Below are 20713 nucleotides of genomic sequence, written 5' to 3' on the forward strand. Positions count from 1 at the left end.
TTGAAAGGGTATTTTGGTATGAGGCCTAATGAAAAACTGATGTGTGCCAATAAGTGTAATTCAGTCTCACACCATCAGGTATATTACCTGCAAATATCAGGGGGAAGAAAAGTGAGAAGGAAAAGAGTGCATTTACACATACAGACCCACATCTGCCATAAGTGTGTACACTCACAATCACATGCTAGCATGCCACCAATGTTTATAGTCAAGGAAAGCTGAGAGTTAAATGAGATGAGTAATCAAATGCCCAGCATATGTTGTTTTTGCATTGTTTATGTGACCAATCATTATTAAAATGTATCATCTTTTAATGCTATCAGTTTACCATAGTTAAACAACATGCACCAGCAACAGAACAACAGACACCATCCTCAACAAAAACAGGGTTCTATTTAGAGCAATGTTGGAACCAGGGCTTTATTGAGAGATTTAAATTCAATGAACTCACCATTGCATTGTGTTTCAAAATTCTTCCTCTGCTGCTGTATGACTTGAGTGCTGAGGAAATGACCAAAAAAAAAAAAAAAAGAATAAGAATAAAAAGAAAATAAGATTGTGTGTGTAATAGTCAAAAAAGTAAGGCACCAAAAGAACTATTGAAAATTTTGACATCTGTTTATCTGTTTATAGCTATGGCAAGATTACTCATATTAATTCTTGTTTAAAATGCCATATGAAGGAAAGACATTTGTGCAAACAAGAGTCATATTTGAATTGTAGATCATGTCTTCACCATCTGTGAGAGCTGATGGTGTTGCAAAATTAATGTGTTAATGAAATCACAATAATTTCTCCAAAGTAATGGGTTCTGAAGCCGAGAATGACTATTTTTTGAACTTTGATGTCTAGTGATTTTCAATTGGGAAAAGCTCTCAGCCTTTAATTAGTTCTGCAGCCCAACTTTAAAATAAATTTGGTGATGTCTTTCTTTTGCCAGGAGTAGATTTGAAGGGGGGAAAAGCCATAAAAACTTTTGGAAAACGTTCTCTGGTGTTTGAAAAGTTGTTAAATAAGACTGCCTGCCAAGAAATGTCACCAAAAATTCTGACTACTGAGAGAGAGTGGGCAAACAGCTCAAAAAATAATTCTAGCTTGCTGCAACATCACAGGTTGGGAATAGCTAAACCTCACACAGACTTCATGACTAATTCCAAGTTTCCCCTTGGAAGCCAGGCATAATGATGTTCAGTGCTATGTTATTGGTTAACACAGCACACCCCTTCCAACTGCATTATTGAACAGTCAATAGTGTAAAGGGACTTCGCATGAGAATTTTAAGGGTCTACATTTCAAAGCCCACTGAAATTTCTGGAGAATCCTTCCAGCCAAAACTATTTAGATGTGCATGTCCAATGAGCCTCTTGACCAGTGAAAATATGTGGGCAGGTATATGTACCCCTTTTTGTCAGATCCACCTTTAAGTCATGCTTAAAGGGGATAACACAGTTTTTTTTCTTTTTTTTTAAATAGAAGATGTTAATAATTGCTGCTCTGAAGAGCTAATATTTATAAAGCAATTATAGCTTCCAAAGAGAAATCATCTTACAAACATTTAAGAATTCTACCTTTCAGAAGAAAACACTTCTGCCGATTTGAAAAATAGTGATAAAGTTTGAAAGAACCTTTATGTGAAACATGAAACGTTATCTACCAAAGGGAATTGCTTATCTTACTTTTTTCTTCTTTATTACTGTGTTGTAGGTATGTGACTGGTGTAAGCACATAAGACACACAAAAGAATACCTGGATTTTGGGGACGGGGAACGAAGGCTTCAGTTCTGCAGTGCAAAATGTCTCAATCAGTACAAAATGGACATTTTTTACAAAGAGACACAGGCCAATCTTCCAGCTGGGCTGTGCAGCACATTACACCCTCCCATGGAAAATAAAGCAGAAGGCACCGGGGTGCAGCTGCTCACTCCAGACTCTTGGAATATCCCTCTAACAGATGCTCGCAGGAAGGCACCCTCCCCGGTGGCTGCAGCTGGCCAAAGCCAGGGCCCTGGCCCATCGGCGTCCACCACCGTCTCTCCATCTGACACTGCCAACTGCTCTGTCACTAAAATCCCTACGCCAGTGCCCAAGTCCATGCCCATCAGCGAGACTCCAAACATCCCTCCTGTCTCCGTCCAGCCACCTGCTAGCATTGGGCCTCCCTTGGGCGTCCCGCCTCGCAGTCCTCCCATGGTGATGACCAACCGCGGCCCGGTACCGCTGCCCATCTTCATGGAACAACAGATCATGCAGCAGATCCGCCCGCCCTTCATTCGCGGACCGCCGCACCATGCCTCCAACCCCAACAGCCCTCTGTCCAACCCCATGCTCCCCGGCATCGGGCCCCCGCCAAGCGGCCCCAGGAACCTGGGCCCCACTTCCAGTCCCATGCACCGGCCCATGCTATCGCCCCACATCCACCCCCCGAGCACCCCGACCATGCCGGGGAATCCCCCGGGCCTGCTGCCCCCGCCACCCCCGGGCGCGCCCTTGCCGAGTCTCCCCTTCCCACCGGTGAGCATGATGCCAAATGGCCCGATGCCCGTGCCCCAGATGATGAATTTCGGGCTGCCATCGCTCGCCCCGCTCGTGCCGCCCCCTACCTTGCTCGTGCCATACCCCGTGATCGTGCCGCTGCCCGTGCCCATCCCCATCCCTATTCCCATCCCTCACGTCAATGATTCCAAGCCCCCCAACGGATTTTCCAGCAACGGGGAGAACTTCATTCCGAGCGCCCCCGGCGACTCCTCGGCGGCAGGAGGCAAGCCAAGCGGGCACTCCCTGTCCCCACGGGACTCCAAGCAGGGCTCATCCAAGTCCGCGGACTCGCCGCCCGGCTGCTCCGGCCAGGCCCTCAGCCTGGCGCCCGCGCCCGCGGAGCACGGCCGGAACGAGGTGGTGGACCTGACGCGGCGCGCCGGCAGTCCCCTGGGCGCAGGCGGCCAGCTCGGCTTCCCGGGAGTGCTGCAGGGCCCGCAGGAAGGCGTCATCGACCTGACCGTGGGCCACCGGGCCCGGCTGCACAACGTGATCCACCGCGCGCTGCACGCGCACGTCAAAGCGGAGCGCGAGCCGGGCGCGGCGGAGCGCAGGACCTGCGGCGGCTGCAGGGACGGCCACTGCAGCCCGCCTCCCGCCGGCGACCCCGGCCCAGGCGCCCCCGCGGGCCCCGAGGCCGCCGCGGCCTGCAATGTCATTGTGAACGGCACGCGCGGCGCCGCCGAGGGCGCCAAGGGCGCAGAGCCGCCGCCGGAGCAGCCCCCGCCGCCGCCGCCGCCGCCGCCTCCTCCCGCGCCCCCTAAGAAGCTGCTGTCGCCGGAGGAGCCCGCGGTGAGCGAGCTGGAGTCCGTCAAGGAGAACAACTGTGCTTCCAACTGCCACCTGGACGGGGAGGCGGCCAAAAAGCTGATAGGGGAGGAGGCTCTGGCGGGGGGCGACAAGTCAGACCCGAACCTTAATAACCCCGCGGACGAGGACCACGCGTATGCTCTGCGGATGCTGCCCAAGACGGGCTGCGTGATCCAGCCTGTGCCAAAACCCGCGGAGAAGACTGCCATGGCGCCGTGCATCATCTCCTCGCCCATGCTCAGCGCCGGGCCCGAGGACCTGGAGCCTCCACTCAAAAGGAGGTGCCTCCGAATTAGAAATCAGAATAAGTAAAAGGTTTGTATGCCCACCAGGGCTCTTCTCCGACTCGTTGCACCTCTCCTTACTTCTTACAAGGCAGAGGCTAGAGTTGTACTGATGACCATGGTTTTACCTTACATGTTTTGCAGCACACTTCGTGTGGTTACATACTTTCATCATTTTGATCCAACATCATTCCCATTTTACAGCTGAGGAAACTGAGTCACAGCATGTAAGTGCCATGCCGAAGGTCACTTACTTTAATGGTAAAGCTCAGTCTTGAGCCTGACTTGAAACACTATGTACTTATTTATACTTTTATCATTAGGCTCATCTCTAATTCACACTTCAGACGTAGAAGAGAATGGGAGGGAGGAAGAAGAGAGAACTTGAGACCAATATGAGGTTACAGGGCTGTAGTAAAAGGTGAGCTGAGCCACTTCTTGGAGCTGGTAGACTCACTGGCAGAATGTCCCAGCTCACTAAATGTTCTCAATAACCAGGGGATTCCGTTTGTAAGATGAGAATAAAAACTAACCTTCCTACATGCTAATGCCAGTTGAACCCAGGCCACAGAGCCCCATTTGCCTGGCAAGATGTTTGAGCAGCTCTTGTTCATGGGGTCTCTTCCTTCATTTTTCACCAAGTAGCATTCCCCAGGGCAGGTCTCAAGAATCACTGACCAGCTTTGCTTTCTCCCCTTTTGGGCTAGTGGCTCAGTTGGTGGGTTGCTCACCTCTGCAGGCAGTGGGAGGCTTTGACAGAGGAAAGGGTCACATCGCTGAAATAGGTGAGAGAGCACATTCCTGACCTCACGAGGTTGCGGGGGAGTGGGTGGTCCTGCTTAATGCCAAGTGAACCATACATAATGAGTCCGGAATTTCAGCAAGAGGAAGATGGGGAACTGGGCTGTGTAGCTGTCTGCTATAGCCAGATATGGCTTCTTTTGATTCTCCGCCAACCATAAAGGAATAGGCACCATCTGTATCATACTTAGGAGGAAGATGAGGCTTGGAGATGTTACCCAGATCAGAGCTGATAAGTGAGGGAACCAGTATTCAACTCAGGCCTGCTGGACCCGAAACCTGACTGCTCTCCCTGTCCACGAGGTCAACTGTTTATGAAAAGGAAGGGAAGGGAAATGAACATTTATTGAGCACATAACTTGTGCACAGCTCTTTCCAGGAGTTGGGGAGATACAGCGGTGAATATGATGCTTGAGGGCAGGCTGTCAAGGCACTTACAGTCTGGTGGAGACGTATATCTGGGGAGGACGGAGGCCTGGGTAGGAGAAGTGGACCTTCGAGGAGAAACAGTTGCTTGCTTTGGTACATACAGGTCCTCTTCTAAGTCTTTGTCAGTAGTGTTAATTTGGATCCCGACCTGTGTAGCAATTGTTTTTATCTTCATTTTACTAAAGAGGAAACTAAGACATAGGAATTAGGTAACGTGCCCAAGATTGCCAAGTTAGTAAGCAGGGTTGAGATTCAAGTTTAAACTTTCTGACTCCAGGGCTGTATTTTCTTTAAAACACTATAGAAGAATAGGTTAATTGGTGATAAAATTATTTTATCCACCTCAGTTGTCTTGGCGAAAGTTCCTAGACAGAACCAAGCCTACCAATCCACTTCTCTAAGTGTTTAGACTGTGTTCAGATTTTTTTGGTGGGGGGTGGGGGACAGTGTTTTTTGTTTGTTGTTTCAGCAGCAACAACAAAAACCTAGAATACCAACCCATTACTCCACAGTAGGAAATACAGGTGTGGACCTATGTGGACTTGATGTGATGTGTCCAAATTATTGTCCCTAAGTCAGTGTATTTACTGCTGCCTTGGAGTACCTACCTAACTTATAGCCAGAAGTTTGCTTGGCAAACACAGAGCCAGTGCAAGGGGCCCTCCTGGTTGGTGCAAGAAGGGCTTCTCGGCCGCCATACCGTGAGGCTTCCTTTTCCATTGATGGCTTTGTCAGGGGGAGCAGAATACTAAAAATCAGTTCACCAGTCCTTGATTTTACATCTGCAAGTTCTGCTCTCCAAAGACAGATGGCCTCAGCCTTCTCATAGTCACCACAATTGAAAATGCCCCTGCTTTCTCCACCAGAGTAATTTAATCTGGTTGACAAAGCAGTGAGTAATGGGAAGATGTGGGACAGAAAAAAAATGATGGCCTTTAGAAAGCCAGAAAAGCATTGGGAATTGTCATTTTAAACCCATCCTAATATCACTCATTCAAGTGACATTAAAGGAAAAATGAGAGGGTGAAAGATTTTACTACCATTACTGGAGTGAAAAGTGACCAGGTCAAGAAGAGTGTCACTAGTCCATAAGTAGCAGGGGCCCAAAAGAACATAAAAGCATGAAATATAGGACGGCTATTTGGATGATATATGTTTCTGAATAGGCAATCAGGTGAGGGTCTTGCACGTTGACCAGAGTCATTACTAAAAATATTAACCTGGCTTCAGACAATCAGAAGACAATGACGAAATCGCCTATCGCCCCTTGAGATTGGAAAGTTCTTTTTTTGATGGGTTCCCCAAGAAATTACAGCTTTCCTCTCTAAAGCCAGAGACTCCCAGACTTTGCCAGCTACAGTGGGGTGACAAGGCAAGTGATTTAAGACAGGGGAAGAACGCCTCCCCTCCACTAAATCACACTTCCTCTTGCCCTCGGTCGTTTCATGTCACCTCGCAGCACAGTTTCAACCTGCCATAATTCACATACATCCTCTGACCCTTCCTGATTTTCGGTGCGCACGTGGTGCTGTTTTTCTTCTCTGCCTTCAGAAACCCAGCCTATGCATATGGTTACAGACACCGGAAATGCATCCATTAAATAAAGGACTGTGTGACTTTTGTGCCCTGACAGTGAATGCGGTTTGGTGACACGTTAAAGCCAAAGGAGAAAGCATGAAAAGCCAAAAAACAAACCTGGACTGAGTCATGGGCGTGGGTGAGGTGTCGGTGAGGGATTTTCTCCATGTGCTTGTTGGTGACTCAATTATCTCTTACAGGAGAGTCTGTCAGTAACTTCTGTCAGGCTTCTTCATTCTTTTTAGTATGTCCGCCGTTTTCATACTGTGTCACTGTTTTTAAAAATCATTTAAAATAGATTCACAGCCCACTGTATCTTGAAATCAAAAATCCAGGTAGCTACAGCTGTCTTCAAAGAAGTCATCATTTTTGCTAGTTCTTAGGAAATTATAGGGTGTTTCTTTTTCCATTTTGAAGTTATTCTGTTCCTGGTTACCTGACTATACATTCTTGTTTGTTGATATGATTACAAATGATTTTAATGGGCAGATATTTTCCAAGATGCAGAGCTAATTAAGTTTAGTGGAAGATTTTAAAAGGTTGGAAACTTCCTTTAATCTTCAACTTTTAAGACGCCAAATACCAGTTCTGCAGCTTCTGTAAGCTGAAAAAAAAATCCCCCCAAATAATAAGGACAACAATGTATAAACACTTCCCAAACTATTCTATCCACAAAGAATTCCATTTATAAATGGAATACTCCCTTCTTTGTCTTTGCCTTAGAGCTTGGGGGATAGCTGTTTGTATTTGTGCATTTTCTGAATTTCTACAGTTTACACTTGTTTATGGTACATTGGGGAGTTCAGAGTAACCATTTGCAAATGTTTGAAGATATTTAAAAGAAAATATTCCCTGCTCCTTGATTTTCCAGGGAAATGACATCGGCTCTTTAAGAAGTAAAATAATCAATGGAAAAAACGTGTACCATGAGTAACCCTTTCACCCTCACTTTTTCCATTCCCTAGGAGCAGCAAGATCATGCCACTTGCCACCTTTGTGGCTCCCAAATTTCTTGTGTGTTTCTAACACCAGAAAGAAAATCTAAGACTCTTTTCCCTGGCCCCCATTCCAAGATGCTCCCCCAGCCTCAGCAGCAGGGGTTCCTTCCACTTTTTGTTTTCTCTGGGAAAGCTAAAGAAGGGGGCTGTAGTTATGGATTTTGGGAGTTTAGAGTTTAATTATTAGTCTGGTCATGGAGCCACAATCCCAGAAAGGACTATTTTAAGAAGAGGACGGGATACTGCCTCGTTAGGAAAGCTAAAAGGGTGGAGGTGGCAGGTAACTTTTTGCCAGTTTGGTTTCTCCAGCTGAGAAGTTTGAGAAAGTCAGTTGCCTGCGAGGTCAAGTCCATACACTCGAAATACTACTATGAGTGCCAACTATGAAAGCAAGAAAAAGCGGAAACACTGAGTGAGAAGAGAAAATAGGATGTGCTCAGATCCTATGCCAAGCTTGAGATTTTTGAATGTTCTAGTGCTTGGTTATTAGAAATCTTCATTGGCAATGTAATCCCTGGTGTTAAAGTTCTGCCTGTCAGGATGCAGATGCCCAGTCTCACTATAGGTCTTTCACAGAGCCAGCAAGGAACTGCCAGTTCTGCGTCATGCCCACATGTGTGTGGTGAGGACCTGAGAGCACGCTTGCTGTGATCGTTTCAAACTCATAGAAGAATATTTTCTGGATGAACAAGGTCAAGATTGGCCTTAGACACATCTCGTTCAGTGTTGCTGGGTCTATTTTAACCCTTAGGACAAGGGGATTGAAGGAGGGTTTTAACATGCAGGCATCTGGCTTTTAGATGTTATTTCAATCAGATTCTGATGGAATAGCAAATGACATATGTGACCGGGTATGTATTTCTTTTGCATGTAGCTGTAACCCTTTGTCTTCAGCAGGGCTGGGACAAGGGTGAGGCAGGAGAAGCGCTTAGTGTGCAAACTTTAAAGATGGACTCACTCTCAGAGTCGGGCAAGTGCAGCACAAGTCCTGGCCCTGACCTCCAGACCTTCTGATCCATATGGCAGCTCCCCGAGGCTGGTCTCCATGGACTAGTTCCCCCTGGAATTTCATGGAAAGTTTTCTGTGCCTATACACAGAGGCATTTTCCTTGGGAGGAGCAGTCCATAGATTTGGGCTTCAGCAAAAAATTTGCCTTACATCTCTGAAGGAGTCTTTTATATTATCACCAAGCAATCTCTGAGTTGAGACTTTTCTTGTTATTCTGAGGAAGCTGAATTAATTGTAAGTTTCCCTTAAAACTTAATTCCTATTTTTAGCAATTTTTTGCTGTGGACCTAATATTGCAGAGTCACTGTTGCAACTACATAATGTAGCCCTTGCCTCACTAAGATTGCCAGAGTGACAACATGCAGGAGGTTATAGCGTTTCAAGTTACCGTATCTTGGGGTGCCAATGGGGAGAGAAGAAAAGGGAAGCAAGAAAAGAAACAAGCTAGATACTTCCTCAACACCTTGACTTTCAAAAGTTTATACTGTATAAGCAGCCGCTGTCCTTCAGTGGAAAACCTTCTACCTGCTATTGAGGCCAAGGGAGTGGAATGGCTAGAGCCTGAGAAATGGGCAGATTAGTACACATCAGGGCATTGGGAGTCCTGCCAATCTCCCTAGCTCCCTAGCATGCTGCTTCACCTGGAGAGAGTGAGCTTGGAAAGATGAAAGCATTTGACCAGCTATTAACAAGCCATTGCCCAGGAGGGCACTGGAAATAAGTACCCTATCTGGTTTCCAATGAATCACTCCCTTGCCAGCCTGAGAGACTGCCTGGGTATCCTGGTTCAATCATTTACACCTACCTTTGTGCAGACAAGCATCCCAGAGGGACAGAGGTGTTCGAGGACCAAAATACACTGTAGCATGGAACACTTACCTCATGTAGGGGAATGGTTACCTCTACCACCAACGCCCTGCCTTTTCCAGACTGTCTTGTCAGAGAGATCGTGTCAAAGGGACAGCGGGTGACCATTTTATTTTCTTTCACCCTGCCCCATGCAGAGTTATTCTGTATTCTTTAGTTGCTGGTTTAAATGCACAACACTTTATACACGGATGCATGTTAAGGCAATGCGTTCTGCATGTGTAAACTTTTTTTTTAAATGCCTCATAAGCGTAAAAGGAATCCATTTCAGAGAAACAAATAAATTAGCTTTAAAACATAAACAGTTTAGCACTGGCATCATTTAACAGGGTCCCGTTCTCAAGGAAAAGGAGAAAATGCCAACCCACATGCCAGCTCTACATACTAACTGCGGAGAGCTCTTCTCCAGATTTGTGGATTTCCACCACTTTCTGCTTGAGGAAAAAAGTAGGGTGGGGTCAGGATTGAGAACATGAGGCCATTAGCAAGGAGGGGAAACACACACACACACACACACACACACATTATTTCAAGGGTCATTTAAAAGATTCTAGTGAAAATAACTGGAGCAAAAGCAAAAGACAGTAACAACAAAAAAATTAGAATGTATCGCTAGTGCTTTAAAATAGCTCCTGAGTGTACCAAATGTTCTTAAATTGGACACCTGAGTCAAGTTACCCCTGAGATCCCTTAACTCTGTGCTCCTGGGACCAAGCTATGGCCATAAGCAATCAACATGTTTGTGCGGTTTTACCACATGCACAGATCTGAACAGAGAGGAGGGAACACGAGGGCAGAGCTGCCTCTCCACTGGGACTGGGACAGTCCCAGCTGTCCAGCGTTCCCTGGCCTCTCTCCATCCAGAGGTCTGGCTGCAATGCTGGATGTCTCATCATTTCCCGCTTTGAACCTCTGGTTTGTTGTCTTTCTCTGATAGCAAGCTGTGTTTTGTTTTGGGTAAAAAGGGAAGTAAGAATGTGCCTAATAGCTTTCAAAGAGCAGGAGAGAGAAACTCACTTTATGGACTCATCTGATACGAAACACTGACCTAATGTCCAAAAAATGCAATTAAAAAGTATATCTCTCCTTCATTTGCATGGCTTATTTCCCCAGACATGTTTTTGGTATTGAAAATGAATGCTATTCCCATACAACATGTGTCTCAATTTGTAATGATATCCTCCTTGCAGCTGGCTTAGTTCGCCGACTGTTTCTAAAACATTACTGTCTTAAATTTGAGCCAACCTACAATAACAAATTTTCTAGAAGCAAAGTGGCTAAGCTGCATTTGGTGAGAGAAGGGGAAACCCTATATTTCATCCTTCAACTCTTGTTTTGGAAATTCAAACTGTAACATGACCTTTTTCTGAGAAACTCTACACACTCATATGTTAAAAACTGTGCAGATTGGGTGTTGTGGGAGCAAGAATGATCAGGTTTAAGTTTCACTGCAAAGTTCTGCATCCCATCAACAAGCCCTTTTGATATTTTAAACCTGTATTTAGGGTAATTTCAAGATATTTGGAGCACATGTGGTTAAGTGTAGAACTTTGTCATTATGATTAGTTAGATGCTTATACTTTAAATATTTAAAAGCCATTTTTAAGTACTTTATCCAAAAGCTTTCTCCCACTAGAATACTGTAACTGAGTGGTATCTGAGCATCATCTGAGGGTATAGTAGGGACACTGTAAAGTCACTGCAGCATCAGTGCACATTTTCCCTGCTTTTCTGGTTTAATTCAGATGTCATTTTTAGTAGATTTGGCTGATTTTTAAAGTATATAAAGTCATAAACAGGATTGGTTGTCTGTGATTTTTTAAAAAATTACCAAGTCCCCTAAAGGTAAAGTGTCCAACTTGAATCATGTCAATTCCTACCTTTTTTTCTTATCCTAGAAGTTATTAGTAAAACTTTTCATTAGGGTGTTGGATCTGAATCTGTGTTCACGTGAACTTAACGTGTCATGTTGTTCCTCCAGAATGTCTTGGGGAGAGCTTAGTAGCGGTTAGATCGAACACCTCACTCTTCATCTCCAGCCATCACGGAAAGTAAGACGTAGGTAGGGTCCCATCTTTTTCATAAATACCTGTTTGAGCACTTAATATGAGAAAGAGGAGAGGGGGAAGAAAACCTTTTTCCAAACTCAGAATCCATTTAAGCTTCGGACGTTACACATTTCAAACTGACCACAGGCCTCTGGGGCTCTCACTCTCTGTGGCTGGCAAAATACAAACTTTCTGGTGAGAACAGGGAAAAGGAGGCTTAAAAGGGCTCATAAACTTGCTTGGACATCCAATAGCTCTTACCCAGCAGCATTTTCATGAGTTAAGTGTAAATGACTCAGAAACATATAGATTGAATTTCTTTTAAAATACACATGGGTTTAAAAATTAAGGCCAAAGTGCTTGGCAAAATAAGTTTTGGTTTTAGCCAAACCCCAAATGTTTGAAAAAAATATAGTTCTACAATTTTCCAAACCAAAAATATATCCAGGTCCCTCCATTCCCCTCATTTAATGCAGTGACATCATAAACGTGGGACTTGATGTCCGTGTTTACATCCACCAAGATCTGAGCAACGTGAATCCTAAATGCTAATTGAAAAACTGAAAAAAATTTTTTGTAGAAAAGCATTATGACCTTGCAAATGAAGAGGAGCAGCCAGGGGTTCAGGGTTCCAACTTTGACAGGACCCCTCACTGTCTGCTCTTCTCATCAACTACAATGTTCTCTGTCTCAGCTGTGTGTGTGTGTGTGTATGTATGTGTGTGTGTGTGTGTGTCCTGTGCACAGGAGTATTAACTTAAAAAACTTTCTATATTTGGAATGTTTAATTTATACTTAATTAATTAATATATTACAATCCACCAAAGATAAGAAATGCTTAATCATATCCAAGCAGAGGGAGACAGCCCCCTATCACTCATTTATGATTCAAAGATAGTCTTCATTTATTTCCCTAGAGGGCAAAACGTCCATTTTCTTTTTAAAAAAGTATTTTTCGTGTGTATTAGTTTAGGTATTTATTTGTGTTCCTTATGCTTCTATATGTTATTTATCTTTTTTTTTTTAAATGGAGGTACTGGGGATTGAACCCAGGACCACGTGCATGCTAAGCATGCACTCTACCACTGAGCTATACCCTTCCTCTCCATTTTTAACTAATGATGTTGAACACTGATTCACTGCAGGAACACTGTTATTAAGAGATAAGAGGAAGGAGGGTAAGAGAAAAGAGGGAAAAAAAGGGAGAGGGAATGGCAGGAGTCTTTAACTTGTTTTAAGGAGCTAATAACCTCATGAGAGAGACAAGAAATAACCAAGGTCACTTTTATAAGCATCATGCAGAACCTGCAAATGGATGTGATGCTGCAGACAGCAGGCTTCAGTGAGGGCAGGGACAGGGCGTTTCCTGCATTGTCATAACTGAGAACTGGCAGAATGAGCATGGGTATTTATTGAGCGAATGAAAGAGAAGAGTGTCGGGAGAGGAAGAGCTAATAGAGGTACCATGATAGGGTTCCATATGGCAGGTGAGTTTGGAGATAGAATCTAAAACTGGGGAGGGCCATGACCTGGTGGTCAGGAGTGGAGGAACAAGGGATGCAGAGAAGAGGAAGCCACATGCGGGATGACAGTCCCCCACCCTTGGCTGGAGTGAAGGACTTGGCTGCAGAGGGAGAGGAGAGGAGGGGGAGGGGGAGGCTGGAGGGGAGCAGGTGGACAGTGGAGCTGGAGGTTGTGGAACTTGTACCTTGTACATGAAGCAACCTCTCCGTGACCTCGGGCAGAGGAGGGACAGGATGAAATCTGTGTTTGTGGAAAATTACTTCAGCAGCTGTTCGCAGACTGAAAGGCATCGAGAGAAAGACTGGCATCGCTGAAGCTGATCGTTGCATTCTGATGACAGGCTAATTACCAGCGGTGGATTCTAAACATCACGGGACGTTACTGCTGCAGTGTGAGGGGCAAAGGCTGCCACATCTGTGTCTTAAGTATGTAAAGCCACCGTGGCAATGCAGTGGCAGGATGGACTCTTTTCTTTGTGTCCAGAGTAGTCCTAAGGTTTCATGGCACACAGTGGAAGGAAACCTCACAACTGATGGAACATTCTGACATTCAGTCAAAGGGGATGTTGGCCGGGCCCCAGACTGTCATGGAAATAGGAGCTCCACCCCTCTGATGGACCAGCTGCTCTGAGCCCTAGGCCAGCGGGGCGGGGCATGGTGCAGGCCGTGGGCTATCACCTAATGGGTGCATGAGGCAGGCAGCAGCTCTCCTAGTGGAGAACTTCTCTGCTGATGCACATGGAGCCTGGACAGTGGCTGTCTTGATGCACAAAGCTCTGTCCTTGGCTGGAGGAGCAGCTATAAGGCTTGGCTGGCTTCCTCTACCTCAGACACCTTCAGAGATTTTCACAGAATCAGAATCAGATCCTCCCAGGGCCCACAGGTACTTTTAAGGGAATTTGACAACTTTAGGAGATGTCCTTTTATATTTTTAACTTCCCAGGCCGTAGACCTCCTGAAGCTTCCACACGTGGTGTCTGTGGGCTCCCTGGTAGTGGAGGGAGGCAGCAGTGTGGTTTAGTAGATAAAGTCACCTCTCTTGGGGTTGGGCCAGCCTGGGTTCAAATCCAAGCAGTCAATTAATTACTTCACCTCCCTGCGCCTCAGTCTCTAGGTCTGAATAATAACACTGCTTTGAGGAATAGGTAAGAAAACATACGTAGAGGGTGGCAGACCCCAGGTGCCCTGGGAATGGAATTACTGTCTTATTAGAAAGGCTACCATGCCTGGGAGAAGAGCACAGGGCTGGAGTGAGGCCTGCTTGGATCTGAAAACCATCTGTGTCACTTACCAGCTATGAGTATGGAGAAGTTTTATAACCTCTCTGTGCCTACATTTTCTCATTAAATAATTGTAGCAGCTAATATGTATTGAGCATGTAAGCAGTGTATGTAAGCAGTGTTCCAAATTTTACGTGCCCACAACAACCCTAGGGATACCATTATTAAACCCATTTTATAGATGAAGAAGTTGAGGTACAGAGGGGTTAACTGTCCTATCCAGAGTCATTGGCCTGTAAATAACAGTGCTGGGATCTGATGGCAGCCTGGTCCCAGAGTCTCCCTGCTAAACCCCTGAGCATGTCTTCTACAGAAAAAAACGGTAGTAATAACCCCTCCTTGAGAGAGTTCTCAGGCTCCAGTGTAAACAGCAGAAGCAGAATGCCCAGGGGTACCTGGCATATATATATAGTAGGTGCTCGTTATGACAGTTATTATGGTGGTCCCTGCAGCCGAGAACGTCTTCCCTCAATGTGTAATGAGAGGTAATGAAACACTTTCAGGCTGTCCACTTTGGACGTGAGTGAAACCATTTCAGAAATCCTCCTAAGATGTTTGGTTCCACTTCTACAAGTAAAAACTGAGACAGACATGCTCAAGGTCACAGAGTGGCGCGGCCAGGATTAGAACCTGAGTCCTCATCTGCCTTTCCCCTCAGTAGGACACAGGATACGACCAGAGCTGCTTGAGTTACACGCCCTGTGCCAAGGACCAGAGTCATATTTTTGCCACCCACGGCATTGCTTCCTCACACCGGGCAGCTGAATTTCAGAGAGGAAATAGGTTGCACCTGAACATCTGGGGTGGCAGGGTGGAAGGGTTGCAGGAAAACAGTGATTAGCCACACTCTTCATCTCCTTGGCTGTTTGTGGGTCAGGGCATCAGTATGCCTGCTCTTATTTTTTACAGTGAAGTTCCTATGAATATGAAGCTGCCCCCACTCTTTTTCTCCCTCCCTCTTTGTGCTAATGGGCTGGTTGTCAAGAATAAATAAAGTGTCAGACCTCTTTTCCAGACCTAACCTAAAATCGTAATTTCTATTGACCCATAGACAATAGCTACTTGCCACATAAAGCTGCTTTTTCTCTAGGTTCTTTTTTCTTTCTTTTCTTTGAACTTAGAAAGCCTATGTTCAGATTATATAAATAAATAACAAACTCAATCTTAGTACAATAAACATCTACTTTTTTTTTGTCCAAGGCAGAATTTTTGGAAGGCACATGAACCAGCATCAGCTAGTTTGTGTACTGGATAGGACCTGAATGAAAATGCAGTTGTTACTTCTTGTCGAGTAACTTCTCAGAGTCCTTGTTTGCAAAGCAAGGGAACTGCACTGTGTATATCCCTAAGGCCCATTCCAGCTCTGACACTGTGACCACTGCTTGTCAGAGTGAGGAAGGGGAGAGGGGAAACCCAGAACAGGGGCAGGACTCTGTGGAGTGGGGCATGGACTTTGGGATTGTAGGAGCTGCACTTCAACCCAACTTTGCCCCTTTCTGGCCGGTGACCTTGAGTAAGTAGGTTTCTTAACTTTCCTGGGAAAGTTTCCTCATCTGTAAAATGGGGACAGTAGTAAATAGTTCAAAACATTGTTGTTTCAATGAAATAAGAATATCAAGTATACTTGTTTTCAAGTGAAATAAATATTTACAAGTGTTCAGCACAGTATTTGACATAAAGTAAGTACTCAGTAAAATTGGACTTCTTTCTTTGAAAACACTGCAGCTTTCCATAATGGTAATAGAAGTGTTTGCTCCTGAAAGCCAGAGGGGATAGGGCTCCAGGCTCTTCTTCAAAATTTCTTGCAAAACATTAGCCATATCATGTAATTCTTTGTTTTATTTTTCTCTTTCGTGAGTGGACGTAGCCACTGGTTTCAGTGCATTTGTTAAAATGTGTGCTGTTAGTCGTGAATCCCTGCCTGCTTTTAGAAAAGGACCAGAGAAACCTTGAACTCTGCTTAATTTGTTTTGCTTAAATACCCAGGTTCTCGAAAGGATTTGAGGTAGTTAAAAGGATCCCTGTCCAGGGTGAAGATAAAGGCTTTTGCCAGTGCACAAGAGGGGGCGTCTATGGTTCAGGGTTCTTTGTTCCCCAGGAACTTTGAGAGGTCAACAAGAACTAGCAGTGGCCACTTGTATGAATAAACAGGCCTCTCTACTCATTGAACTCATAGAACCAGCTACACAAAGAAAACGAAATTTTAATTTGTAGAACAAAGAATTAAAGTTGGATTTGTCCTAGTAGGAGTCTTATACGGTTGTAATTTTTATTGATTGCAGAGTAAAATAAGAGATTTGTGAAAGAAGAAAGTTATAAAAAAGAAAATCAAGATCTTATGTTTGGTTTAATTTTTTTCTTCTTTAAAATTTAAAAAATTTTTATTTATATTTTATTTTTAAAATTTTGTTGTGGGGGGAGGTAATTGGGTTTATTTATTTATTTCTTAATAGAGGTACTGGGGATGGAACACAGGACTTCGTGCATGCTAGGTACGTACTCTACCACTGAGCTATACCCTCCCCCCTAGTTTTTTTTCTTTTTAAGACAGATATATATATACACATAATAATAAGACGTATCTCCGTATGTGTGTGTGTGTGTGTATATATATATATATATATGTAAGCCTTAGCTCATCAGAGCCATGGGGCAGGCAGCGCAGTGGTGATGGAATTGTAATTCAGATCAGAGCCCAGCAATGAGCTGAGCTAGCGCTTACCCTTGGCTCCACAGTCCTTTCCTCACCACGGGTTATTTCCCATAGCAATCATGCTAGAAAGGAGAAGAGGTGTTTTTAAATCATCAATTAGTGAGCTATAAGAAAAGAGGAACCTTCCACTGAATAAATGAAAATGGTTTCCAAATTAGTAAAAGTCATTTCAAACTCTTCATGAAGCAATGGCCGATGGAGGAGGGAGGGAACCATTTTTTGGCAAAACCTCACCAAGCCTTAGCCCTGTCTGGGATGGGCCTGGTATGGAGACCACTGTCTGGCATCACACCCGAGCTTATCAGCTGGTGCAGGTGGCTCTTGTTCATTGACTGCCGGGCTCTACCCTTGTGAGTGTCCCAGAATAGCTGCGGCTACCTGAGAGGAGTCCAGTCCTCAGGGACTCACTATTGTCCCAGATAAACAGCGTGGCTGAAGCCAGCACGTAATAGCTGTATTTAATGGTGATAAGTGATGGCCGATGTGCCCGAGTGAGTGGCATCACAAGTAGGGCCTGGGGACAGAGGCAAGCCAGCCTGGTAGCAGGCATTTCTTACCCATCCTAGGGTTGATGCCACAGGATTTTGGACTCCCAGGAATAAATATACCAGACTCCGAGAGCTGCCTTCTAGACAGATAAGACAGGATGGACCTACTGGACTTTGATTATGCTAATGACAAAGGTATTTGAGAAGACAAAGAAAAATAAAAGTTCAGAAAATGGATTAGATTGACTGAAGCAGGCTTCCTGATAGAGGTGGGATCTTTTGCCTCCAAGGGACCGTCCTGGAAATGTTAGGATGTGGAATAAGCCATTTTCTCTGGATACACATTTACTTCTGGGAGTGGTTATCTGGAAACTATAAAATTTCCTTTTAAGCGCAACCAGCATACGTCTTAGGCTATAAAGGCCGAAGGAGGAAGGGTGAGAATGACCGAATGTTGACAGTATCAACATTGAAAGGATTTACTAGTACTCAGGCCTATTTTTGGTCTCTGTAATTCTCTGAAAATTCTCATGTGATAAAGGAGGAGAAGTAACTCAATTACATTCTTAGCAGTGCTTACCTGATGAAAAGTGCCATTGGACAGTGGCTCACTCAGTGCACTTGGTGTGCAGTCGTGATTCCATGAGGAAGATACTTCATTCTTTTGGCCAAAGGGGCAGTTGCACCTGGAGTTCTGAGGGCACCTGGCCATACATGCCTGCTGGAGATCATGCACTGTGGAGCTGGTCTTCATACACGATACATACATGGTACACGAGAAGGGCTGTGTGTGTGTGTGTGTGTGTGTGTGTGTGTGTGAGAGAGAGAGAGAAAGATGTTCCACACAGTGGGGCCCTGGGGCCCTACCTGACAAACTCCAATTCAGAGGAAAACCCAAATGTGAGGTACAAGTAGAGCCACTTTCCCAGAACCTTCTGTGTTAAGGGACACTCCACAGAGCTCTGCTAGAGGTGAGACTGTGTGTGTGTGTGTGTGTGTGTGTGTGTGTGTTTAGTAGAAAGGAGACTCTTTCCAAAACTTGGGACTTAAGGGTCCAGAAATTAATAGTCTTTATTGTACACCGATAATAAGACATGTTTTCATATTTGATGCTGGTTTTGGTCCAAAGATCTTACAATCACAGAATATGAGAGATGGAAGATGTAATAGAAAATCTCACCCAGGCCTTCATTTCACAGAGGAAGACTCCAGGCTTGGGAAGGTTATGGACTAGGTCCAGGATCACACAGCTACTTAGGGTTCATGCTTTTGTTGTTGCTGCTGCTGCTGCTGCTGCTGCTGCTGTTGTTTGGGGTGGGGGAAGTATGTTTATTTATTTATTTATTTACTCTTGGAGAAGGTACTGGGGATTGAACCAGGACCTCATTGCATGCTAAGCATGTGCTCTACCACTGAGCTATACTCTCCCCCACGACTGGTTCACGCTGACTGTTAAACTGCATCTTCGTCTCACTCATTGTATTAATTCCCCCTTTACTCAGATCAAGAAGTTTAGACGGAGAGAACAGGTTGTTCCATAAGACACCTCTGCTTGGCAGGGGCTGAGCCGGAACTTCCTGCCATGATCACTTTTTAAAAGCCCAAGCTCACTTCCTCCCCACTCTTGAGTTTCATACCTTGCAAATCAATAACTCTCAGGAAAGCGACGCCCCAGCTTGGTTCTTCATTTGCAATGATTCCAGAGTCTATTTCTGTGTCACCTACCAGGGGGCTGCCTGAACTAGCCAAAGCCAGAAGGACAAACAGAGATACCCTTCCTCCCACCCCCTCCTCAAATGTTACGGCAGAGAGGGACCTGCACTGCCACCATCTGGCCTTGATGGGTGTCCCAGACGCGGCGAGTGTGCGGTGAGAGGGAAGGAAAGGGCACGGAAGTCTGCTCTGACATCCTCTTCAAATACGCTTGGTGTGAGGAGGCTTTCCAAGCAGCAGGAGTGGGGCTGCAAAAAATAGAGTGTGGTGCAGCTGCACCCTTTAGAACTTTGGGGGAAAACACATATTATTTACCAGACAATAATAGATACCAAAGAATAATAATGATTATTATAGCGTTGGGGGTGGCAAACGCCGTAGTTAAGGTTCCAGAATGGTTCTCATTATAATCCTGTTTTCTGAGTCCCTTTTGAAAGCCTTGAGATTTTCTGCAAGAAGGCTGAGGCTGTCCATGTTTGGCCTTTGTCCAAAGGTGATTTCAATACAAGGAAATTTACTTGAAAAAGATTCCTCTTTTCGGTGATGATGGGGTTCATGACTGCATTAAAGAAAAAAGCTGTATCCTTGAAAAAGCAGTTGCAGAATTCTTAAGTAATTAAAAATTGGGGTGCTTCCCAGTCACTGGAAGAAAGCATTAAACACCTTTTTTTTTTCTTTCCCTTTTTAAAGAAAGGATTCAGAGGTCCCCTCTGACTACAAGATTTGGTCACTCTTGGTCCCAAGCCCAGAGGTGGAAATGGTTTCCCTCCCACCATAGAAAGTTCCAGGCTGTGCTTCCTAAACAGAAAAGAGTCACCCCCAGAAGAAACTACATTGTGTCTTTGGATCCATTTGTCATTTCAGAGGTCCCTTCCCAATTCTTTGTGACCTTTCATTTGATGATGGCTCTTGGTGTTTTGTTTTTATACCTCTTCTCATCATTGTCTCCTAGAAAGGAAAGAAGGAAGGAAGGAAGGTGGGCTGGAAGGAAGTAAGGAAGAAGGGAAGGAAGGGAGGGAGGAAGCAAGGAGCAAAGAGAGAAAGAAAGAAAAAGGAAAGGAAAGAAAAGAAAAAAGAAAGAAAGAGGAAAGACAGAAAAAAAAGAAAGAAAGGAAAGGAAAGAAACTCAAGTGAGCTCTTTATTCAGAGATAAATACCCACATTTCCAGATCTGACCATGCCAAATGAAAAGGTTTCCATGGCCTTGTAATTCCACTCCCAATGCATATTTGTGGTGGTTTGCATTTTCACTTTGGTTATTTAATATACATATTAAATGCACACAGATCTGGTGATTTAATGTGATCTGGGGAACCCAGGCATTTCCTGTCGTGCACATTCAGATTTTCAAACCTTGTTTTTGGCTGATTGTTATTATCGTTGCCATTAACACCAGGATTTGGACAGCAGGGTTCAAAGCACAAGCTTGTACTTAGTCCTCCCCATGGACATTTTGACCTCCTCACACTTGTGCTAAATTCATGCTGCAGACACTCTGAGCAAGTTTCCAGGTCTCTTTGTGGCCTCCATTTCTTCATCTAAAAATGAGGAAATTGTGTATATTATCTCTGGGGTCTCTTCAAGTTCTACATTCTATCACCTGAAATTATTTGTTCATTGTTCTAGGAATAATCTCA

The 20713-nt window shown here is 44.7% G+C and overlaps 1 protein-coding gene across 6 annotated transcripts in view; it reads left to right on the plus strand.

Moving 5' to 3' along the window:
- The window catches only part of SOBP (sine oculis binding protein homolog), a 156852-nt gene that overhangs the window by 133741 nt on the left and 2398 nt on the right, over window positions 1–20713 (plus strand). For all 6 annotated transcript variants that reach the window (XM_072965669.1, XM_072965670.1, XM_072965674.1 and 3 more), the window contains one exon: window positions 1705–3660. In XM_072965669.1, coding sequence (XP_072821770.1) covers window positions 1705–3657 — 1953 coding nt within the window. In that variant the 3' untranslated portion in view covers window positions 3658–3660. The remainder of the gene's footprint in view (window positions 1–1704; window positions 3661–20713) is intronic.

Source organism: Vicugna pacos, chromosome 8, assembly GCF_048564905.1.
Source record: "Vicugna pacos chromosome 8, VicPac4, whole genome shotgun sequence".
Lineage (NCBI taxonomy): Eukaryota > Metazoa > Chordata > Mammalia > Artiodactyla > Camelidae > Vicugna > Vicugna pacos.